The sequence below is a fragment of the Strix uralensis genome, chromosome 4 (genome assembly GCF_047716275.1).
Source record: "Strix uralensis isolate ZFMK-TIS-50842 chromosome 4, bStrUra1, whole genome shotgun sequence".
Classification (NCBI taxonomy): Eukaryota; Metazoa; Chordata; class Aves; order Strigiformes; family Strigidae; genus Strix; species Strix uralensis.
This window is the reverse complement of record NC_133975.1, coordinates 127,749,215-127,775,229: the sequence shown is the minus strand read 5'-3', so window position 1 is coordinate 127,775,229 and position 26,015 is coordinate 127,749,215. Positions and strand designations below refer to the sequence as shown.

The window sequence follows — 26,015 nt, the reverse complement described above, 5'->3', positions numbered from 1 at the left end:
ATGCTTTCCCACATTACACAGTTCCGAGAGCTTAGATTTATGGAGCTGAAAGATGACAGATCATCGTATCTGAAACTTCTCATCTCGGGACGGCGCACAAATACTGTTGGAATAAGGAATAACACAAGTAAAGAAAATACTCCAAATGTGAAGAATGAAGTCAAGCTCAGCTCTCCAGTCGTGAAGGACAAACAGAAAAAAGTGCTTCATTTTGAAGCCTACTGTTCTGGATGCAAGTGTGTACTCACACAAAGCCAGGTGCAAAAGCTAAGCCTACAGAATATATTCTTGATACAGAAGCATCTCTGCTGCCCAATTCCCTGTGCAGAAAGAAGTAGGTGGAAATTAGAAAAAAAAACCACCACAACACAAACACACTGTCTCTCAACAACAGCAGTGATGTTGCTGGAAACCCACAGCGTTGGGCACTAATTAAATACTGCTCGTTAATAAGTTATTTATAAAAAGCAGCTGTTCTGCAACACAGACATAGAAATGTTGGAGACATTCAAAGGTCCCTTCCCACCAACTTCTTATTCAAAGTGGTACCAAGGCCAATATTAGCTCAGGTCAGCCATGGCTTTTAGCCAGCTGAATCTTGAAAACCAAGGATGGAGTTTCTGCCGCTCCTCAGGACAGCCCGCTCCAGTACAGCACTGCCTCTAGTGAAAACTCCCCAAATGAACCTCCCAAGCTGCAACTTGGAGGACACTGTCCCTTATCATATAGTTTGTATTACACTGCAGAGGTTGCCTCTATTCCCTTTGCAAGACCCTTTCAAACAGGCTGCTAGGGCTCACTGTTATGTTTACCTCCAGCTGGGGCAGCAAGACACAAGGAACAATTTTAGAGGCTCTCAGAAGATGAGACTGTAGCTTGTAGCTACTGCAAAGGTTAATTCCAATGCAAGGCCGGTCAAACAGAACAAGCCCACAGAGCACTGAGTTTCTTCAGGTTCCTTAACTCTGAATGAGTACTGTACAACAGAGGGCAGATTTTAAAGTTCTCAAAAGCATTTTGTATCATGATCAGCAAGGCAAGCACAGAGCCACTGCAGCAAAAGACTTCAACAGTCAAAATTCAAGTATTCCACTTCTATTCACTTGCACACACGCACAGTGAATGGTGGAGCCAGGTGACCTCAAAACAGGCCAAAGCAAAAGTTTGGATGGCCCTGCAGACACTCTAAAACACACTCTCTAAAATGAAAAGACACAGTTCAGGGCAGACTCAGTGCAATTCTTGTAGCTATCTTTCAGCTATTATATCTGAGGCAGGAGAACACCATTTAGGTAACAAAGATTTGAAGCTTGGCAGCATGGATTAAACAAACAAGATGTTAGAGCTGGTCCTGTTCCTATCCCTGCTGATGACAGGTTTGTGACTGTGCCCCAGCCTCCTCCCTAGTCTCACCCTCTAGTGTCTCAATAGAGGGGATGCTCTTCTGTATACAGACACTGGCTCTCGCTCTGTGTGTGTGCATAGCAGGATAAGGCCCTGATTCCAACTGGAGTCTTCAGGCACTTCTATAAAACAAATAACAATTGGTTACTGCAACAACAAAATATCCCCAAGACTCCATGAAAAGCGCCAGGTACTTTTCCTTCAGTAAGTTATTGGTATCACACAATGTGCAAGCGCTGTTTTTTCTTTCTTAAAACAAACATTTCTTAGGCTTTGAAGCATGAAATAAGTAAGTCCCATAGAGAATGGTATTTTTAGCTTCCAGGATCACATGATGTGCCAATGGCTTCTGTCAGGATCATCAGTCTTGCAAATTTAAATTGATTGAAGTAATAAGAGTGCTTGGCAAACATACCAAGTTGAAACATATAAAGGCCAAAACTTCTAAACAGACAGCATGAAGTAAATGCAGTCCTCTATAAAAACTCCTAAACAATTCATATTAGCAGTGCTGGGAAAAAAAAGCTTACTGTATTGCAAAACTATAAAGCATTTTTAGTCTTATTTTTTAATTTTATCATAACCCATTTTTTTTTGTCATCACTCTGTCCTTTCTTTCCAAGTGTTTATACAAATCAGTCTCATTCGCATTAAGAACTAATTAATTCAGTATCACACAATAATTTCTATTATAAACAAACAGCTGGATACTTGGAGTTATCCTTGCATTGTTCTTATCCTGGATGGATGTGCAATGCAGTATGCAAAATGGGCACAAATATATGATGAAATAATCTTACAAGCCTGGATTTATACTGATCAAAGACAGAACAGTCAGAGAAAAACTTCAGAAATCCTCCTTGGTTTTGATGTGGGGTTTTTTTTCTTTCATTGTGAACAGACATTAGAATAAAAACCCAATGGACAGAGATTTCCCACTCCCAGGGCAGCCATCCGTCACCATTCTGACTTTAGTTGGGAGGTCCACACCTGCTGAGCATCCACCAACACACATACACAAACATCCCTCCTACAAACACTAGAGGATTAAGAGCAAGAAAAGCTAAAGTAACTGAGGGTGACAGAAGAACTTGTTTTGGTCAAGGTCAGTGAAATTAAAAATGAAAATCAGCCAACCTGCGTGGCTTTCTAGGGTTTTATGTTTTTTTCTGTTTTAATGATTTTATGCTCTGGATATGATGCATTGACTGAAACATGTAAGCTATGTTTAGGAAGAGCACACATATGGGCCAGATTTTCTCAACTGCACCAGGATAAATCTCCAGCAATTCCAGTAAAATCTGTGGGTTTCCACTGGGGTAAAGATCTCCCCTGATTGCCACTGTTATTCTTGAATAACAGTGTTATTCTTGAATAACTGGCAAAGGTGGCTAGAATTTCTCATCAAGGCTGATCCTTTTTGATATTTAGAATATGAAAAATCAAAACTTCATTCAGAGATACAGTCTGTCAACTGGAGCATATAATTATGGTCGAATCTAATTGCTAAAAGCACATGACTTACAGGCAAGCTCCACTGACATGAGCTTGAGCTAGGACACACAGCAAGGATAAAGCGTTAGAACAAGCCTGTACACTACAAAACAGTTTGCATTAGTTCACATGACTAAAAATAATTGTACTCCCTTTTTCATTGATTGATATCTAAAAATATTCACTTTGAGCTTGAAATGACTTTCCCCTGAGCAAGAACTGACCAATTTATGTCCAAACATGGGAGGCCAGGAGCAAGGCACAGTGTCCGAGTTCACAGCAAGCCTGACGCAGAAATCTCATGTTCCCTTGCTAAGGATGCAGAGACTCTGAGTCCAGCTACAGCCAGAGACTACCCTGACCCTCCAAGGATTTCTCATAGCTTAAAGAAACATTAACTGGCTATATAATGGTTTTAACACACATGCATTAAAATTATATTATGTGTATGTCTTGGTTTATATATTAAACGTTAGATTATATAATAATGTATATTTGTACATAACACAAAAAGAAAGGAAGTCAGATCAGTCAACCTTAACTGTCCCTTCTGGCCTTAAAAACATCTATTGGTCACAAAGCTTTAAGAACACATACACAGAGCCAGCTGATCCAGCCGCTAGGCAAACTCAGTCAAGGGAGTCTGACCAGATAAGCAGCTCCCTGGTTCAAACATCGCTGAAATCTAAGGGTGCCACTGGTGGTAGTAGACAACCAAAGCTCATGATTCACAGCAAGCACATTGCCTCTGAAGGAAGTATTATATAAAACTGGTTGCCTGTGACACTACTGGGTGAAACCCAGCAACTTTGGAGGTCCTTCTCAGCTTGTGTTTCTGCCACGAAATTTCCAGTCCTGGTAGGATTTCTCTGGTAGCTTTTCTCTGATGGTACCATGGATTCCTGCAGCTAAGCACCAAAAGCAGTAAAGGTTGAGCAGAGTTTACATCAAAGCATTTTAATCTTCTACTGTCATGTTTCATCTCAGTAGACCACAAAACACATACATAAAGGAGACCTCTGGAGCTGAAATACTAGATAGAAGAGGATTCCAAGGCACAGCTGTCCTCACAAATAACTAAAAAATATCTCAGAGGATCAGTGACATCTAGGAGGCTCCACTACTTGTTCATTTCAGGCCTTATCAAAAACCTCTTCTCCCACATGCTTTCCAACCACAGTTGGAAGTTCAGATGTGTTAGATCTGGCTGAACTAGATCTGGATTGACTACTAGGGAAATCCCACAGAGGAGAAAAATATAGAGCTTTTATTTATTTATATACCATGTTTTCTTTAATGTATGGCAGATTAATAAGAGGAGTAAAATTGTTAATACCATCCACAGAGCTGGAAGTGTGCAGCTGGAAGTTTCCATTTCCCCTTACTAGCCACCCCAGGAGGTTCATTTAAGTCCACAAGAATTGCAAGAGCTAGTCCAACTTCTGTGTTACATTTGAGTCACTCAACCCGCCTCCCCCTGCAGCAAACAATTACACCAATTTGATTTTATTATGTTCTTCTCAAGCAAAACAACAAGAAAAAGTCAGACTGCACAGATAGCAGACTATGCTTTTGTTCAAAGGCAATTTCAATTCCCAGTTACCACAAAGCACTCTAAAACTGACTCCTGTTGCTGTAGTATTTGTGTATCCAAGGGCTGGACAGCAGTCTGATCCTGGTTACATCAGTGTAAACCTGAAATAAATTCCTGTGCTGTAAAGGAGTTATTCGTAAGCCAGTCATTCAGGCTGAATCCAAGCTCACAAATGGCCACATTTCACATCTTGGAGGGGAACGTGACAGCTTAACAAGGAAGTATTAGAAAAACATTTCCAACTTGACCAAACTCTGTGTATTCTGTATTTAAAAACTGCTCCAACTGTCCACAGGAGCTTTTGTGTTAGATGCTCAAAATCTGCGCTATAAATAGACTCCAGCACAATCTTCTGAAAAGCATCGAGACATAAGAACTGTCAAACACAGACAGAGCACCTAAATATCCAGTGATCTAGTTTTGATCTCGCTCATACGAGGTATACAATGGTGTAATGCTGTATTTTTTTTAATGGAGAGAGGATTCATCTAGACACAAGATTACTACCCTATATTTATTTCTATTTTTAATCCTTGTGATTAATTATTAATGTTACATGGCATGTTTAAGATAAGAACATATTGCTCCTCTAGAAGAACTAAGAGTAAGCTTTCTTGCTTTTCCAGATAAAAGAAAATAACAATGATACAATCTCCAATTTCACGCAACAGTCCTGTCTTCCTGTGATCACTAAATTAACAGTGCTGTTATCACTTTGAAACAGTATGTAACATTTAAGATTATTAGTCAGCTGTTTGCTTTTCTGCAAAAACCTCAAACAAACATACTTCACAAAGCAGCAGACAAAACCTGAACACAGCCCAAGCGATCTGCTCTCCCAGCTTGATTCTTTCTAGTTTCCAAGTTAGGAACTGCAGAAATTATCACTGAAGAAGGCAAAAGAAACAATTACTGGCATAGAGCTGATAGATGAGCACCTGCAAATGCGTACAAGCCAAGATCAAAATTAACTCACTTTATGCACCAGTAAGTACAGTCTATTTGCAAGCAGATTCAAACAAGAAAATGCAGCAGTGGGAAAAAAAGACTGAGGGCTGACTTCTGCAGCCCTGACTCAAGGTAACATTCCCATTAATTTCAATAGTTTTGCCTGAGCCAGGACTCCAGCTCTAGAACCCCAATTACAGCTGAATAACCAACGCACAAACAACTCTGCCATTAAATCAGTACCTCTCTAGTCACGTAACAGAGAACCAGATTTTTCTTTTCATTAGCTGCTTCTCCATTCCCCATGACACCACAAATGCTCTGTGCCCACCAGCTCCAGCCAACAGGAATGTCAAAGGGTTTGTCACCAACATACCAAACTCAAGCTTCAGGGCTCGAGCTAACTAGATGGTTCTGGAGAAGACAGTCAGCAGGCAGCCAGCTTAAGGCAGCTTCTCCACATAACGCATAATGAGACTGGGGCATTCATTGCCAGACATCTCATAGAGGCCAAAAAGTTCAAAGTTTTAGTTGTGAAAGCAACTGACTGCCTGACTTTGGGAGAGGATGACAGAAAAGGGTCACTTGATTCATGTCCTGTTTTCGTCTCCTACAGCATCTCCTACTGGCTGTGCCAAATGAGGATCTCATGTTAAACAGACTTCTGGTGGAGACATTGAGAGTCCAGTTATTCAGAAGTATTTCTCAGATGCCGGTTCCAGGAGCCCCACAACTACACCAAGCTCTTGGCTCTAAAAAGAGAGATTTCTAGCTTTAAATTTATTTTTCTTTAAACAAAAAAATGGCTGATAGTTTGAGCAAAAAATATCACATACACCACACACTGCTACAGTCTCCAAAGATTAAAACAGTGGTTTTAAGACAGGTAAGTCATCATTCCCCATTCCCCTGAGTGGCTATAGGGAGACAATTCCACCCAGAGACCATTTCTAGTGGGTTGGGGCTGGAAAGGAAATTCTCCTACCAAAGGTGGGAACTAATATACATGTGGTAGGTCTGCCAGCAGCCTGCTTTAACCTTACCCCAGTCACTGCTCCCTGTTCAGATGTCCTTTGCAGCCTGCTTACAAATACTCAGATTTTTCAGCCATGGGCCAGTTTTGAATTCCAGCCCCTTTACCCTTCAGCCCTCCCGTGGGCACAGCTCCAACTCTTGGTCCAACTCAAGAGCCTTTTCATGCAGTAATGCAGTAGGAGATGTTTGGCTGGTAGACCCATCTGCTATTTTAATGGCTATTCTTGGCTTCCCAAGGCCGCCAGCCAAAAGGCAGTAGGCTAGATGGCCTGGATTGGACAATCTCAAACAATCTCCTAAACACTCCTACAATTTATTACTTTATCGGGACCATTAAACATGTTTCTTCTCGTATTGAAACAGTTTCTGCATCACTATTCATTTGGCCTCCTATAATTTGTTATATAGGTGAAATTTGCAACCTGTGCAAAGGTCAGGGCAGTGTCTACAAAGCACTTAAATCTAACTCCAAATGGCACCTGAACCTTTGCTTGTCATATACCACATCTAACAACGCCACCATCTGTGAACAATATGCTGAGGTGACTTCACTTGCAAAACTCTGGCAAAATGCTGGAGAGAAAGATCACAAAGTAAGTTACAAAGTTCATTTCAAAGTCACTGATAAATTTGCCAAAAATTTTGTCTCATTATCAGCCCAGCTCTGGCCTTGATCATCTCATAAACATACAGGAAAATTAGAGTTTCATCTTAACATAAATTTTAAGTCCTTGATAGAGTAATGAAATAATGTATCTTAAATGTGCCTCAGCAGTCACTGTCCTGTGGAACAGTAAATTCTGAAGAGTAATGGGGTGGCACCCAACCAAGATCTGTCTGGGACTTCTGTAGCTAGAGGGATGCATTTCATATTAACAATTTGGTCTGGTATATCCATGAAAAAAGCACTGGTCTCACTTGTGGGAACTTAGTTTAAAAATGCTACAGGGACCTTTGACAACTCTAGGTAGGCAAAAGAAATTCTGAAAGAGTGGAAAAGCACAAGCTTGAATAAAAAACGAAATATGAGCAGCCAGATATAATAGGGAGCCTGTGTCCTCCATTCCCATAAAAATACCAGACCAAATAATCAAACAGGCTCACCAAAAAAAAAAAAAAAACCACCGAGAATGACAGTCAGAGGTTCGTCAAGACTAAATCCTATCAGATTAATGTTGCTTCTTTCTATGACAGAGTTTGTGAATAGAGAAGGACAAGGGACATTACAGATCTTGACGCCAGTACGGCTGCTACTGCCCAGCATGACAAGACAGGGAAACGGTTTCAGGAGCCAAACCTGGGGTTGCTATCAGTGGCTCACTGTCAAACAGAAGGATGCCAGGAAAGGGCCCTTTTAACATTTGTTATTTTCATAACAGGGAGCTTAATCGTTATGTCTAAAATGATATTAAACTGGAAGGCTGCAAGTACATTGGAGGAAGAACTGGAATGATTTTAACAACCTGAAGAAAGTGCCTGGAAAAAAAGAATTCTTTGCAAAAGTGGAAGGTTACTCCCACTTCAGGGAAGGCTCAGCTGTACAGACGCAGTTCAGGGAATAGCTGCAGTTTCCTAGAAGAGGACTGAGAGTTACGAGGAAACCCCAAACTGAAGCTGCATCACTTGTTATACTGTTGCCAAAAATCCAGGCACAGAAGTGAGATGGATAATCCACTGTACACTAAGAATGTGAAGTAATTCTTCTCTGCAAGGCTGCTCTGGTGAGACCTCAACTGAAGACCTGTGCCCAATTTGAGGAACTGGATTTTAAGAAAGGTGTAGGCTCATTGGATAGAGTCCAGAAGAAAAAGAAGATCGGCAAATTTTTAGAAAGTATGACTATACAGAATGAGTGGAAGAATTTGGGGTTTTTAGTAAAGACAAAGGAAAACAAGGAAAAAGGCCCTGAGATCTATAGGACATTGCTGCAGAGGAAGAGACCAGTCACAAGGTGACTAGGACAAGTATTGGGTCTGAACTACACCAGGAGAGATTTAGCCATTAAGAAATAACAGCAAGTGAAGCACTGGAAAAGACTGCTTGGAAGGACAGGCAATCTCCACCACTGATGTTTTAAAAATGGATTAGGCATGTATCAATTAAGAAGCATATAGGTGACCCTGCTCATTAAGACACTAGTTATTTCTCCATACCTCTGACAGTTTTGTTATCCTCTTATTAGATGACCACTGCTCAACCCTTGGAGCTCCCCAAAAAAATTCTTTAAAAGTGGCCGAATCCCAAACATTGTAATCAGACAAAACTTTCTCTGACTCTGGAATCTGAATCAATGGCAAAAATATCAACCACCACATCAGGTTCTGCCACTCTTCACCATGTAACTTCATTTGAGGAACAAATCATTATTCAGCCTGGGCAACATCCCACTGGAGAAAGAAGATCATATCAGACTGACTCACAATTTGGATGCCTGTCCATGATTTTGCAAAGTTTTAGGACTACCTCTGTGGTTTTACACTTGCATCCGATCTCCACAATTACTTTAAAATGTTCTGCTGTAATAGAATAAACAGAGGCAATTATGAAAGGTCAGAGAAAGAGCAGACATAATACATTCTGTTAGCTCCTTCTGATAGTTCATGATGTGGAGCTTCATTAATTTGTCTGGGACACATTTCCCAGCCCACTTCAGAAATGCCAAGACTCCCTGTGGGATGGCAGTGAAGGGATGCACAGCTTTCAAATCTCTCTTCAAGAAGATAAAGATAATGGCTTTCAAGGAAGGCAAAAGGAATTAGAAACCCCACAAATAAAATGAGGGCATTCATAGCTGTAAGAACAGGTGCTGTGGCATATGAATTAAGGCATCATTTCACCAACCCAGAGGCACAAAGGTCAGCCTTGGTCCAGATTTGGACCAAAGGCTGCATTCCCAATTAATCCACCTCTGAGCAGCTCCTTGCTCACTCAGACCAAGTGCTGAAAAGCAGCTGGATATCATATTAGCCACTTCATAACCTTATGTAGCAAAGATTATAGGCACCGCTATGCATTAACTTTACTCATCCAACAGGGCCTAAGGTTTGAGTGAATCATCACCATGGCCAAAATCCCCAAAAATGGATGAAGAAGGAAACCCAGAACTTTTTTCTCTGCTCATCTCACATGTCAATGCCAGACAAGTGCAAGTTCAAATTTATGGGCTGATTGCCCTTCCAATCCGATCCACTCCAAGCACACGTGTTATTTCTCCTGTTTCTTGAACTTTTGTGCTCTGACAGAGCAGACATAGATGCCTTTGCATCCCCACCACTGGAAGATCTTTCAGAGGGCAAGGAGCTGAGCTTCTGATACTGAGCCACACTTCACATTAAGGGCACATTTATAAAGAATATATAGAGTGTAAGCTGCTAGCTATGTCTGTAACAATCAAAATCAAAAGATCACCAACTAATTTATAAAATCTATAGTCATCCATTGACGTGCTTCCAATCATCTGTTTATATTTCTGTTGTTAAAATAAGACTAATCATCCTGACTGTCCTTATATTAAATTATTACTCTGTTTAGAAATGGAGGGAAAAAACATTTCTCTTGGGCATGCCAGGCAAATTACTTCTGTTCTCAACACACCTCTCTACCACACCACAACTGACAAGTTACACAGGATCACAGTTAATCTACAACTTTTCCCTAGTAACAAGGACAGTTTTGTAAAACTCAATGGAAAAACTGGTAAATGCTGACACACCTGCTCCTTAACCTCTTCTTTCTGTATCCTGCTCTCTCAGAGCAGTACTGAAATTACTGGCATGTGCCCACAGACTTTTACAGGTAGACATCAGCAAGTTGTGGCCCCATGCAGAGCCCACCACACACAACAGGGCTTATTAGGGCTAGCACAGGACAGAGCTGCCATGGCACCATGGTTTCTAACTCGGAGTTGCCTGACATCCACATGGCTCACAGCATGAGCAGAGTAAATCCACCTCTACCCAAAGACTAAATGTACATGGCAAGAAGCTGAGGCCAGTTGCTCTAGAGCCTTTGGCTCTGCCAAGAAAGCAAAGTCATTAATTGCCAGTGCTGTAGCTCTCCATCATTCACAGGACCCCAAAGACTCCACCACAAACCCTGCTCCAGTGTCTGATCTTGGGACAGGAAAACAAAGAAAACTGAAGCAACTGAAAAATGCCTTGGGACTACTCTTTTTCTCAAGCTATTTAGGCTTCTCCCCAGCCTCTGCCAAAGCAGAGAAAGTCAGCTCTAATTTGCTGTCCAGCTGCAACAGTCACTTCCCAGTTCCCATCAGAAGATCACCAGGTAGCTCCAATCCAGCCCTCTCCTGGCACTGCAAGGACCACGAACAGCACAAACACCGCCACGAGTACTCAACCCAGCTCCATCCATGTAGCCCCCAACTGCCCTTGTTATGCACTTTATGTTTAAACAGCACAGAAATGGGATAACTAAATTAGTTTCACTGATAAATTTCAGCACCTCTCTTCTCAGAGCTCTCCTATTAGGGCTCTCAGCTGGGTTTTTCCTATCATGCTCCCAGAGGTCAAGAGCCAGCTCAGAGTACCCGGGTGTTAAACCCGCTCAAACGGTCTCTGCCCTCAAGGAATCTCCGCAAGCTTGTAAGGTAAAAACAGGAGAGATCTTCATAAACCACCTTCCGTAGGTTTGCAAACATTATCTCATTAACAGCCACTTCTTTGCACTTATGCTTATGAAAGCAAGACTGAACTTTGTATTTTACCTCTAAAGCAGAGCAGAGTCCTCCAATCCGGCAGCGTTACATAAATGAGTTTCACACCAGTGGGGAGAGCCTAATAGATTTTGTAGGTCAGTGCTTCTGGCAGATATTTCTCTGAAGACTGTGTTTTGAGTTCAAGGAAAAAAAACCTATCCTTCAACTAGGTTTTCGAAGGCACAGTCCAGTAAAAGTTAATGAGTAGGGAAAAAAAAAGAAGGAGGGAAGAGCTCGATTGATTTGTTGTAAGCTGATCTGAAAGTGTTTTGAAAATTCAGGGCATGTGAGGACAAAATAAATAAAAAAATATTCTAGCAGAGAACAACTCAAAAATAAAAATAGCAGCAATGGCTAAGAACAGTTCTTCAAAGGGATGTCAGACTTTACAATACTTTGCACAGCAGCAGTGACTAAAAAGGCTTCATGTTGTCGCTACATGGCAATATTAAAAACTAGCATTCATTTCTTTGCAAAAAAAAGCAACAAAAACACACACAGCAGAATAATAAAATGCCACCATAGGAAGGTTGCTTTAAATCCTATTTATAAAACCCTGGGGCATTTTTCCTTGTTCAATGTGGTCACCACAATGTCATATTCTAATTTTCAACACAGGTCAGAAATGTCATTAACTAACTGGCAATGCAATGGATGGCACAGGTAACAAAAATAATTTCTAGGAACTTCGCCTTTAAAATAAACTAACAGAACCGGTAGCATTTCTTTATTGCCTTTTTTAAAGCTGAGTTACACTGAGTATTAAATTTGCTAACAGACAAACTTTTATGCTTTATATGAGTCCTTTTGTGAAGCAATGTTTTCTTTCCCCAGGCTCTTAAGGAGCCAAGATGACCGAAATGACTGCAGAAGCCTCTATCTCACTAACCTGCAGGAGAAAGAGGGGGAAACTTACTGTTCCTTCTCTGGGCACCATGACATATTTGTGAGCCTAATAACATCCTTGCAAAGTAGATAAAATATTAAGTATTATCTCTACATTACACCAGCAAAGAAACAGAGGGCCGATAGTCAGCCACCAGTTTTCTGCAAGTACAAAATTAACCCTGGATTTATTATTTCAAATAAGAGGAGATGATCATCATGAATATTTTATAACATTTTCTGTAGCCTTAATAAAACAACCACATTTTCTCCATTTTTTAAAAGTGCAAAGGGTTCACAACCATCATCCACGATGCTCTACAGACCTTTACCAATAGCTGATTTTCTGGAGATTAATCTTTTATTCATTGAATTTCAAACCAAAACCTGAAACTGCCCTGTAGAAATATTTTATGTTTTCTACTGCATCATCTCCAAGTCCCAGCCAGAAGCAGGTGTACCCTGTGAGACTCCTGGTATCCCAGTACAGCCTGAAGAAGTAGCCAAAGAGTATGAAGCCAACATCTCCCTCCCAGGCTAGTAACTTATCTATGTGCTGGAAGGAATTACGAAATAAAAGATGTGTTTAGCTTCACAAGATGGTTATTCACACTGAACAGGCCAATGCTTTATTTTCTTTCTCCACATATATTGGAGGGCAGGGGGAACCTGACTCTAAGACTTCATGGGAGTTACCCGCATTTGTCAGCTGAAGACCCATGTCCAAAGAACCAGCAGCAACAGAGACAAGCAATTCTACACCAGCAAAATAGACAAAGTCACTTTCCTACAGAATTGTGTCTTCTGTCCAGATTCTCCAGTGTCTAAAAAGAAATTAGACAAAATCATGGAAGAAATATCCATCAAAAGCTACTAAAATATATATACACACCAAGAACTTCAAGACACAGATCAATGAAGGATGCAAGCACACCAGGAACCTGCAGCATACTCTTCTCTGCACATCTCCCGTTGACCACTGTCCAAACCTGGATGTCAAATAGATGCATCTTTGATAAGACTCCAGAAATTTTATGCAGTACACTTCATGTTCAGGAGTGAGCTAATTCTACAGCTTTCCCATCGTAGGAGAACCAAGAGGTCCCCTTTTTCTAGCTGGCCACCTGTTTTTATAAGGTCCATCAGGGCTCCATGCCTTTCATGCTCTCTGACTCCTGGTAAGTTTGCTTGGATTTGGCCAACAGATTCAAAAGTTACAGGGGAAGAGAGTAGGGACAGAGATATGATGTTCACATAATCCTTGTTTTCTTAAGAAACCAGGTTAAAAAACTCAACAAATGACGAGTTACAAGACATTCTGTAATCTGCTTTTAAAACACCCAGGAATGAGGTGCAAAGTCCTAACAGGGCATATGAAGATGTGTTTGACAAGGAGCAAGTGCTTACATTAAGCAAAACAACATCATTTAAAAAAAAAAAAAACATATTGCATGGTAAAAGAGAGACCTAGCAGCAACTCCAAAGAACAAGAACCTGCTTGCTCACAGACCTACCACAAGGTACAGGGCTATTCTTTCCTTTCTAAATCATGCCTTTTACTCTCTTCGAGACCTTAACAGACTGCTACAAAAATACCATAGAATATGAATGATGTCAAAGCCTGCTCTCAGAGGGAGGCTGGGAACAGCAATCATGTATTCTTCAGTTTGGGAATACACAGACACCATTTTTCTTCATAGCCTGTAAAAATGGCTCTGCACATCAAAGGCACCAAATATATTTCATTTCAGATCTTCCCTTCAAGGAGCTCAGTCCGATGCCACAGACACAGGGAGACTGATAGGATGAAAAGGGACCAAGTCAGGACCAAGGAGAATGGCTTAAGCCACTGAAATACACAGTGAAAGCATAAATGCAGTGGAAGACCCAGTATCTACACACTCAGTTCAAACTGCATTCTTATCCAGCTGGCTTCCAGAGAGACCTGCTTCTGAATACCTGAATGTGACAGGCGATAATGCCCGTAACCCTCACATGAAGATCTATGAATTTTCTCTTCATGTGCATGGAGGGTATTTAGCAATTTAGGTTGCTCTAAACTACAATACCTGTCCACAGTCCCAAGTAGAGAAACAGAAAAACTTGGGGAACACAAACAAAATGGGATGACTTGTTTTCCCCAGCCACAGGGAGGATGTGAAGGGCAACCACCAGAGAGAGGACTTCCGTGCTCTAAGGTGAGCTTTCACCAGGTAACACATCATTAGGACTGCTTCACCATGGGGAGAAGGAAAAAAAAAAAAGCATAGGAAATGATCGGAAACTCGACGTTGTTCTGCAAAGCTGTGTTCATCAAAAAATCCTAAAAAAGGGCTTAACTTTTGTCTACAGCTAAACCAAAAACATACTCAGCTGTGAACATCCCACATCCCGGAGCGGCTTTGGAACTAAAGTAAATCTGAACCCAGACAACTGAGGTTTGTCCCCTACTATTATTTGTACAGCAAATCCAAGATCCCAGCTAAAATAAGAGACCAAAGCCAACATCTGTTAATAATGTGCATAGTGATAGTGATGGATTTCTTCTACCCTCCATGCCCCTGCATAGGATAAATCTGAGAGCTGCACCTCCCATTTTGTTTGCCTTCTTAAAGAAGTAAACTACAAGAAATGTCTTATCTCCACAAAGTGCTATGAAACTTCACTGCACTGTATGTTTTACACCAATAATAAGGGGTACGTTTTCAAAGTTACACGCACAAAACTTGAGAGCACTGCAGCTAAATCATATGTACACACTCACCAGAGTGGTATTTCCAGGTGTCTGCCTTAGAAACTTTGCCTCTCAGAAGGGCCACTGCTGCATCTGTGCAGAATAGCTAAGTTTAAGCATCTTTTCTTCTAGCCAAGTTCTCTAAGCCCACAGCCGAGGATGCCTGTCTTCACAAGGATGCTCAAAAGGTGTTGTTCTGAATTCACTTCAAAGCACATGTGCACAAAGACACCGCACAGACCCTAGCTAGAAATACAGTCGCTCTAATTTGATCTAATTAACCTCCTTTCCAACACTGAACATGTAGAAACAAAAAGGATGCCTTGGAAAACCCGGTAAGCAGCCTCTTCACTGCTTTCGCCTGCCGCAGTGCATCTACAGGTGAAATACAACCTCAGCCTTTTAAGTCGACCCTCTGAACAACCACTGAGGTCTGCATATGAGAGCAGGTGGCCTTCAGAAGGCATATTCCTGGACCCACACCTCCGTGAAAACATTAGGTCAGACAACAGTTGTGCACTTAACTGCACACTGAAGTCAGTCCAACGCTCCCCGCAAGCATCAAGCTTTGTGGCGCACAACCACCGACAAATCTGTGCCCACTGTCAAAGGGTCCCCCAAGAAGAGTGACAGAAGGCAGGCCTTGTACTGGATGAATCACCTCGACAGGACACATATGGCTTGGCACACCAACAACAGCTCAACTTTTTCAGCTGAAAAATGTCTTTTGTTCCTTCCTCCAAGGTTCTTTTTTCAATGCATATGAAAAGTGGCATTTTAGTGGCATTTCAGACATTTCACCAGTCTGATTTTTTTTTTTTTCTTCCTCGGAAGCCATGTTCTTGAAAAGTTTAAAGTTTGCTTTTTAGCTAATCCTCACTTTTTTTCCATTCCATCCCACCCTGGAAAGCAAGAATTGATAGAAAATTAGGAAACTTCATCAGATGTGTTCTTCTTTCCATCTTCCCAGTAAATGCTAAGTCTAATTATTTTCCACTTGTTCTTTGTGTTAGCCTCACTGGGTACAGAGAGCTGATTAAGTGCTTTCTCATATGCAGAACCAATCCTCCTCAGAATTCCAAACCGTGGTACAGAAACACCACGAAGAGTTACCCTTCCTACCATCCACGCTTTCAGCATTGAAGAATTTCCTCTGGTGGAGCACTGCGGAGCATCCCACTTGCACACAAGCTGCTACAAATTCTAGCCCCTGTAACCTATCACACAGCAGGTTATTTCTGGCACTGCAAAGAAGAACCCCAATCTGCACCCATACAACTCCAGGAACGCAAACTCCACATTGCAAGCTTTGTCTAAGAAAGGATTAAAAAGTCCCAGGTTTCAGACGTATAAAAGAAAAGGGTCTTAACAACTGCACTATAACAACTATGCCATCTTACTTCCAGATGCTGAATATAAATCACCCCATGTGAACTAATGCAATCACTTTGCTGTCTCAGAGCACTCTGACAGAGAACATGTGTTCCAGCCCTGTTTCACACTTATCTTACACTGGCACAGCAGCACGTGGTTTCAGTATTGTCCTTAGACATTCAGGTATATGATGCCCATTAGCTGGAATAGACCTGCACAGTTGTGTTCTTATGAATCATACGAAAAAATCAGTCCCCAATAGGAAACTATTTTTTAGCGAGGTGCACAGCATCTCCAACTACACCATTAATAATAAAGGTGCATGTTAGCCCTCATCAAAAATGTCTCCCAGAAGACTAAGCCTCTGCAGGAAGAGAGATAGCTGTACTGTATATTGCTTCAGCAGGCAATTGCTCAAGCAGTACTGCTTCAGTGCCATAAACAGCCACTTCCCAGCCATAACGCAAGCACAAAATGCCTGAAACAGGAAGGAATGAAACCATAAGAGTTGCCAGGTTGGCCTCAAGCTACAATTTCTTTCTCACTCTGGGTGGAGAGATTGCTACCAGGTCTATGACTGGTCTAGTAGTGGATTTGGTGGAACTGTTTTGGTAGAGTCGTACTGACCCATGAACTGCCATTATGTGCTTGTCTCTCCCTTCTTTCCCCAAAAAAATGTAATTGGAAACTTAGATAAGACTCAAAACAGGTATGGGAGTTCTTCTTGCATCAGACGAAATAGACTGGACAGCTTTGAGACAAGGAACATCTTTAAGATTACCAGAACAGCAGCAAACATCATCTTCCACCCTAGACCTGAATCCTACCCCCTTGCCTTAGCTCATAAGGAAACCAGAACAGGAGCAAAACGGCTTCTCCTTGCCTCTGCGAAAGGACAGCAGACACACCTTTCTCACTCCCTCACTCTGCTACCCTGATCCAGGCCAGCCCAGCTGAATTCAGGAAACTGCAAGTCCATCTTATCAACAGTACTTGCAAGTGACGTCTAAGAAGAATCAATATATTTTTAAAGCAATAACAGAAAGGTCTTCTTTGTGTGGCAGATACACTGAGAGCCTGTAATGTGAACACATACTGCATGCCTTTGAATGAATTCACTGTTGGCACTCAAAGTGCCTGGGATGCTCTCACAGCTCTGCCATCGCTGCGTAAGCCATACCCTGGTATTACCTAGGCATAATGTTACAGATTCCATCTTCATGCAGTGAAATCTTCCATTCTGCAGAGGGCCAGCCCAAACTGCAGGCCACTGGGGAATCCAACTTCACCTTACTGCAAGAAAAGATTCTCAGTCTTACTAAATAGAGCTGGTCCACTTACTTTTGGTGAATAATTTAACCAGCCAGTTAAGTACTTCACTTCACCCCCACCCCATTTCTACGTTTGCCACAAAGAAACAGTGACTTTTTTTGCAGGCGTTTTCACTATTCATTATTGCGATCATCCAGCAGCAGGTTTGCATGAAAAAATTCCTGACACCAGTTGTTCAACAAACAGGAAGCTGCAATTCACTTTCATGGGTGAATCCCCATGCAGGTTGCTGAGCAAAAGCCCATCAAGTGCCAAATGCGCAGAAGAAATAATTGCAAACTCTTAAAACCACTAATAAAAAAAGTGAACATAAACATCGGAAGGATAAAAGTTTGCTCACAACCATCTGTCGCTTTGGAATGTTATTTTACCACACTTTACCAATATGCAGATATGACCAGATATGCAGCTGCCTGCCTGAGTGGATGAGGAAGACAATGTAAGGGAAAGAGTGCTGGAAGAAGGGTCAAAATGAGGGATACCTCTTCTGTGCACTCCAGCAGAGTGACAGGAGCTCATGGTATACCCAGGTCATTTCTTAATGAGCTGTATGCAACAGCAACTCTCTTAGGAAAAACAAGGAAAAGAGAATGACACCAGGTTGAGAGAGCTTAAAACCACCTCAGGTGAACGGGTGCGAGTGAGGCGAAGCAGCAGGCTGCCGGAGAGCTGTGCCACCCGGGAGCATGAGGCACAGCCCAGCTATCGCCCAGAGGGCCAGGCACCAAGGAAGTCTTTATGCAAGAAGAGCTGAAGCAAGCAAGCACAGGAGGGTGGAGGAACTGAAAAGCAGGCAGAGAGCACACGCAGAAAGCTACCAAGTTACTGAAAGCACCTCCACCAACCTTAGCACCAGGCCAGGTTCAGCGTAAGACCTTCTGTGCAGTCACCAGTGGAGGAAGAGATGGCACCAGCAAATGTTATGGCTTGTTCTGCACAATCGCTGGCAAATTAACATCCCTCCCCCCCACCTTACTGTCTCTATTTTTCCCTGCCAAAGAGGAGTCATTATTCTCAAAATCTTGGCAAACTTCTTCACGAGGCATCTTTAAAGCTTGGGAAATAATTCTTATTTAGATACATAAGACTGGGAGAGACTTTCTGGCCATTAATTTCAGCCTTCTGCTAATTTCCAGCCTTAATTTATTCATGGCCTGTTCATACCCATTTGTCTGTGTGCCAACACGCCGTTTCAGTTTAAATAAAACTCTTCTTTCCTACATTTCCCTGTTTATCCTCCCAAGATGTATTTGGAGCAGCAGCAGCCATGTTCCCATCTTGGCTAGCCTATGCAAGCCAAGCTCTATCAGTCCCCTCCTGCAAGGGTCCATGGCCCTGGTCCCCATGGAATCCTTCCTGATTTAAATTCATCCCTGCTGACCTCGGTCATGCAGAACTGCACCCATATGCCATGGCATACTCAGGTACCGCAGCTTCATGGCTCAGCTCCCCAGGGATTTGACCCAAAAAGACCAAATCAGTCCCTGACAAAAGGCCAAGGACTGACCCTGTTCCATCCCCTGCTGGCTAATGAAACCCCTCATCCTCTAAAATATTTTATGTCCTCTGGTGAAGGGCAGGTCCCACACGGCAGCCACAAGTCCAAGGCTCTGGCTTGTCCCTTCCAGCACAACAGAAATCCACACAAAGCCTGGCCCTACTCCATTAAAGAATACACAGCCGGTCTTGCCAAAATTAGCGGGCAAAGGAATATTTATAAAATCTGTTTTGCTGAAAGAAATGACTTCTTAAGTTATTGCTACTGATGCTGATACACAGCCATTCTTTTTTTTGGCAGAGAGACAAGCCTGTGAGGAGAAGCAACTATCCCAGGACTGCATCCCATGCCATGACATCCACTTCTGCCCCCAGAGCTGGTGGGGAAAAGGATTGTTAAATCTACAGTTTGCAATCCAGCCCCCACTGCAGGACACTCTGCCAAAAAGAAGGGCCAACAATGATGCTCCTATGGAAAAATCCCTGTCCAGCAGGGAAGGAAAGGTTTTGAAATAAAGTTTATTCCAGCCCAGGCCTGCATCTGGAGTCCTTGCAACCCAAATGTTACTAGGTGGCATGGGGGCAGCTGCCACAACCAGTACAAGCCGAAGCAGCCCTGAGACTTCAGCTCACACAGAGGCCAGTTCAGACACCACTGCCTCCCTCCCAGACACTCTCAAGCACAGCTCGATGAAACCAGCCTCATCCACCAAAAATTTTAAAGCACCTTTCTTCAACTGCTCCTTTCCCAGTCTCTCCCATTGTGTGTGCTCTGCATGGAGGAAGCGAGGGCTCTGCGGGCTGCTGGAGAAGCAGCTGGGTGCCTCCAGTAAAACCGACTGAGACTTTGTTCCTCTCACTGGAAGTGACAAGCCACCAGAAAGGCACGGTGTTCAGTAAGCACCGAGATGATCTGGGTTTGCCATGTGATTCGTACTGCAGCAGAGCTGCTGGCACAGCTGCTGTAATAACCAGAAGAAAATTCCCTCCAACGTTTCAGAGTTCGATTTCCCCTTCCCAGCCTTTTACTCTGCTCAGAGAGCAAGAGAGCCGAATTGCCAAGCCACTGATGCTGGCTCAGCATGCCCTGTAATCCCAGTCTTATTAAGCAAAGCAATTAAGCATGGACTTAACTTTAAACACATTGTCAAAGCCCAGTGGCTTAGTGCAAGCTTAAATTCAGATTGCTGACTTGAGGCTTAACTTGCCAAATTAAACCACAAAACCTTTCTTGAGCCGTTCTAGGGAAGTAAGAAGACACAAAGGTTATTCTCTACAGTGACTGTGCTAACGTTAAGGCCAGGTTCAGCATTGCTTCCCAGGTGCCAAGCACCACTAAGGACACAGACTGCTGTAAGGGCTTTCCAGCTCCCCAGCAGACACGCCTGAGCATGCAGCTGCACCAGAGGGGTGGTCACCCAGTACCAGTAACCCCAGTACTGGTACTGGTCACCCAGTACCCAGTAACACAGCCGATGGTCCCACTGCTGCACAGACACGAGGCACCACGCTCTGCTTCTAAGAGCAGTTACACAACTGCAACTCCAGGGTTTCAAGGCAAGTCTGGTGGGGAAGAGGAGCTCGAAGAAGCATGGGACAACGTACAAACGTTTGAAAGTCTAGCAAGCGCCTGTTGAAGGTTGGCATTCACGGCCTGCTGCGGTGAGAATCAAACCCTCCAGATCTGAATGAGAGATGCCAGAAGGGTAGAAATAAACTTTACATATTAAGAGAAGCCCTCCAAGCATGATGAAAAAGAGAAGGTGATGGCCCATGTGAAGAGCTAGGAGAACAAGTGCAGCCACTGCATTTTCAGTACAGTTATGTTGTTCTTGTCCAGGCCTGAGAAAACAGCCTTATGGAAATGCAGATCTGCGATGCTGAGAGCCAGGACAAGACATACGACTTTGTGGATGGTGGAAAGAGCTCCATCAAAAAGACATTACACAGGCAGAAACTGCTTAACTTGGAGGTGGACTTGGTGAAGCTGATGAAGATTAGAGATGAGAATGTTTGGCTGGAGCAGTTTTAATTCAGTGGAAGGCACAGAAAAGGTGTTAGGACAGACTTGAAGGAGAGGAACTTTGTAGTGTGAAAGTAAAAAAGCTCTCAGTACTGAGATGAAAGGCAGATGGGGTGGCAGTTGGAAAGAGCAAAAAAAAGAAAAAAAAAAACAAACCCATACATACTCTTAAGACTGGAGACACTAAACATGATTGTATTACCAGCAAAAAGTCAGAGAAGAATGAGAAATTATGGCAAAGATCAGGAGAGGGAACAAGGTTTGCCACTGTTTGTGTAGATGGAAAAGCTGGAACAGACCAAATGAAAATGCACACATTGAAACATGAAGCCAAAGCGGTCATGAACACGGGAGCACCATCTGCAGCCCCAGGGCAAAGGCTGGAACCTCTGTTCTACACCAGCACGGTGCCCTGGGAAATCATGGAGTAACTGGAAGAAATTTACTGGAAGAGATACACAGCCCCTCTTCCTTCCCACAGGAGCCAGAGATCTCGTACATACTTTGTACCTTTTAAATGCAGGAATTAAGGGGTCAAGCCATGCATCCAAAGGTACAGGATGACTGGGATCAGGAAGGGCCCTTTTCCTCTCAGGAACAGAGGCAGGGGAATGTGGGGAACCCATCATATCTCACTCCAATTCCTGTGTCTTATGCAGGATATGGGGTTTTTTGCAGTATGCATGGATGCAGGTACCAGACCAAAATCCATCCTTCTCTTGATCAGATGACTTAGAAATAAAGAAGGTACTTTCCTTCTCTAACAGCTCTTTATTAAGAATAAAATTATAAAAGTGCCCAACTTAAAATTAACAAAAGAATCATTATATGCACACTCCCAAGTCTGAAGTAGGTTAGTGCACACAAATATAGAAGATGAAGCAAAAGTCTCTAGAAAATACTGCAGTTCTTCATAACAGCTCTTGAAGACTACAGATCTCTGACATCAGATTTCATGACCATTTGTGAGCAGTCCTTAAGCCTTCATACACAGAAACCTAGGCATAAGCTCCTGTTAAACCATGAAATACATGCCAGTCCACTAAAGGAGGGACGTAAATCACCAGCTCAATTCACAAAGCCTTGGGCTTTTCTTGCCGTTTTCCAGGACCCCCCAAGAGCGAGCAGAACAGCAGCCACCCACCCGCTGCCTTCACCTTTCCTCATCAAGCAAAATCTCCCTGTCCCCAGCTGGGCAGAGCAGGCTGGGGACAAAGAGGAGCCTCAAGGAAGGTGGTGACCATCAGCAGGCTGTCATCAGCCAAATCACATCCCCATCTGGTGCCCGGCCAGCTCTCTGATCAGACCCAAGGGGTACCCAAGAAGCAGAGAGCACAAAGCCATCCTGGGGACAACAGCTCATCCTCAGCTGCCCGCTTCCTCAGGCACCCTTCAGACCCAGGCAGGAGCAGGGTGACTACGTAAGCAGATGATTGCACGTGCTACAGATTCAGGCACACGACAGGACAACAGCTCCTCTGCCACTGGGAAGGGTAGGAACGCAACCTACCTGAAATTTTGAGCACATAGCAAGCCACCAGCACACTGTTCTCCAGCAAAAGGCACCAGCATTGTTTATTTACACTAAAACTGTATTTGGATAACAGTGACAAACATCATGCCCTCACCAAAATAAGCTGAGGTATCAAGTACGTTAATAATTAGTTGTACAAACTTCTCACCTTGAGTGTTTACATTGACAGTGCTGTAGCTGTACTGAACAATTAGCTACGATTAGAACTGTCAGTCAACAGCACTTTGAAGCAACACCACTTCAAAGCGATACTTCAGCCTAGACACAGGAACAGAGTAAAAACTCCACGCCAGGACCTCCAAGAGTGACTCTCAGTGCCAAGAGGCTATATGTTCAAGATGCCTGAAAGATGCCTGTTTTTTCCCCACGTAGGGGCAGAACATCTTTGTGAAAATCCTAACACATTAAAGCACTTTATAAACCAAAACCACATAGCCACAAGGGTAAGGTAGTCATTCACCAACTGCAAGCACTCCAAAATTTATGATGATGGTTCCAAAACTTGCAAGACTGCTTTTAAAAGTGTTCATGGCTTAGAAAGGGTGCATGCTTTTTACCTGAGGGCATTTAAGTATTGGGATATCTCTAGGTTACACACTTCCAGTTTTCCTCTTTAAGCATGATAACCACAAATTTTGCTCATTTTCTTCAAACATCAAAACCTGAGACACCAATAACTTTTGTTTTGCCTCAGCACCCAGTTGTCAAAGGTACAAAAGGCTGGGAGATTTACAATAAAATCCCAAGAGTCTGCACTTTTGAAAGCCTTGCCTCTCCCCGCATGCTTTATCTAATTTTAAGCAGATGCAGTTTGTAGCATCTGCAAAACCTGGTCCTGGACTGGGAAAGCTTTTCTGCTTGATCTCGTCTGGCCTCCCCAATGCACCCGTGCAGAGCCACTTGCATTGCCAACACTGAATTCAGGTCTACATTTTGATAGAGAGTGGGAGTGTTGCTGCACCCTGAAAAATTGCATTCTGCCACTCAAACAAACTTACAAAAAAGTATTAAGCCAGTATCCTCATCCTTCTCTGGTAGATGACACTGTAGAGAGCCTCTGGACCCGCTGCAGAATTTGGGATACAGGTCCCACCTGGCTCAGACTTAAATAGTCCCTGGACTGTCACATATTCATTCCCCCAGATTGTTCTGAGCTTCTTCCCAATTCCTCTGACTATAGACAAACCAAGTGACCTCGGCAAATAAATGATCATAACACCTGTCATGCTGTTAGCATGCTAAAAATGACAGCTGAATAAAACCACTGGTCTTGACTGTTGGCTTCCTCAGCTGACCGTTACATAAAGGATTTTTTTTTTTTTAAGTTGTTTCAATGCATGGCTTTCCTCCATCATAAAAAGCCCACAGACATGTTTGTCTGATATTAGCAGTTTATTAATTGTGTTTTGGTTTATTGTTGTATTAGAGCTGGAGTGTACTGCACTGCCTGTTCTGGAAAGCAGTTCACCTCCTCTGATCCAAGGGGAGTTTAAATATGCAGAAGAAAGTCTGCTCCTTCGTGCTCACCTCACTAAGGTTTGGGGGGGGGGGGGGGGGGGGGTGCCTTTCCTTCCCCCCTAACTTTGCCTCCATTCCCCTTTTGTCTTTTAAGCTGTGGCACGTCGTAGCTTTTGCAAATTGCAAGGCAACTATTAGACAATAAAACCCTAATACAACCATTTCCTCGGTGGTAAGAATGAATCATTTCTTTCATTAGCCTAACTTTCCCTGTTAAATAGCTCTACAGAGCACTGGGACAGCCACAATTTCAAGAGGAACCCTCTAAGGTTCTTCCAGCTGCTAGAAACCCGCTGCTCCTAATTAAAAACTTCAAAAGCAAAACCAGTAAATTTCTGCAAGGACCAACTGTTTCAATTTCAGCTGTTTCTTTTAAGGGGGGAAAAAACAAACAAAAACCACAACCCAAAAGACCCAAACCAACACCGAACCTTTAAAACCACAAGTGTTTCATATTAAAATGGCACGAAGGAAAACCCCTCAGTAACTCCCCACTTTTCTGGAAAAATCTGATTAGTTTTGTGAGGAAGATGAATAATCCAGGAGCTTCACGCTGAAGCGGCCGCCCGGGGGGACCCACCGGGACCGAAACTTTCCCGGTGCGGCGCGGAGCACCCGCTCAGCAAACACACACACACCCCCCACACACACGCACCCCACGGAGGTGGGCGGTAGAGGGGGGGATGGAAATGAAAAATAAACCTCCAAACGACAGTGAAAGGTCCCCGCACCCCTCCTGAGCGCTGGCCGCAGGATGGAGCCGCGGGCGCCCAAGTTACGCGGCGAAACGCCGCCGCCCCCCTCCTCTCCAGCCGCGCTCCTGCACCGCCGGCCCCCCCCGGCCGCAGACCAGGGGCTCCCCTGGCCCGTCGCGTCTCCTCAGGGGAGAGCGGGGCAGGGAGCTGCCCTTGGCCCCCCACACGCACCCCCCGAGGGGCAGGGAGGGCATTTTGGGGGGGAGCATGGGCACCCTAAGGGCTCTGCCGCCACCTCCCTCTCCCTCCAGCCCCCCCAAGGGCCGGGAGAGGCGGGAGGGCGCCTTACTTTTCTGGCTGGAGTAGCCCGGGTAATATCCATAGTAGCCCGTGATCCGCAAGATCCTGTCCTCGATGGTGGCCACGCCGTTGGGTGCTGCCTTCCCATCCATAGAGGGCGGGAGCCCCGCGCGGGGCGGCCGGGCGGGACGCCGAGCCGAGCCGAACCGGGCCGGCAGCAGCAGGAGGAGGAGGAGGAGGAGGAGGAGGAGGAGGAGGAGGAAGGCGGTGCGGGCACGGCCGCCGCAGCTTGCGGTGCCGCCGGGGCGCTCGCTCTGACTCCGCCGCCTGGTGCAGGACGGGCTCCGCAGCGCGGCGGCGGCCCGCGCCCAGCCCGGCCTCTCCCCCCCTCCTTTCCCGCCCAGCCCCGGGCGGGCAGCGGCGATGCGGGGGAAAGGGGGGGCGGTGGTTCAGTCGTTATTTAAAGGCATGGCGGGGGGCAGAGGAGGAGGAGGTGGGGGCGGCGGGTTGGCTCGCTTCTCCGGGCCACAGATGAGGCGGGAAGAGGGGGTGTGAGGGCCGGGCACCTGCCCGCTGGGGGGGGTGTTTCCCCTCAGAGCCCCGAGTCCCGCTCAGGCGGCTGTGTGTAAAGAAACGCTGTTCGTGCCAAGCCCCCCCCCGGATCCTCCCCAGGCCGGTGGCCGCCCAAGGGACACGGTCGCCTGTGGAGTCAGAATCACACAGAATCATTCAGGTTGGAAAAGACCCTTGGGATCATCGAGTCCAACTATCAGCCCTACTCTACAAAGTTCTCCCCTACACCACATCCCCCAGCATCTCATCCAACGACCCTTAAACACATCCAGGGATGGTGACACCACCCCCTCCCTGCGCAGCCTATTCCACTGTCTGACCACACTTTCTGGGAAACATTTGTTCCTCATGTCCAGTCTGA

General features: G+C 44.2%; 1 protein-coding gene across 3 annotated transcripts in view; it reads right to left on the bottom strand.

The window, feature by feature from the left end:
- The window catches only part of SLC35F4 (solute carrier family 35 member F4), a 126,717-nt gene extending 101,329 nt beyond the window's left edge, over nucleotides 1-25,388 (bottom strand). For all 3 annotated transcript variants that reach the window (XM_074869099.1, XM_074869100.1, XM_074869101.1), the window contains exon 1: nucleotides 25,131-25,388. In XM_074869099.1, coding sequence (XP_074725200.1) covers nucleotides 25,131-25,233 — 103 coding nt within the window. In that variant the 5' untranslated portion in view covers nucleotides 25,234-25,388. The remainder of the gene's footprint in view (nucleotides 1-25,130) is intronic.
- Between the last annotated feature and the right edge of the window lie 627 nt (nucleotides 25,389-26,015).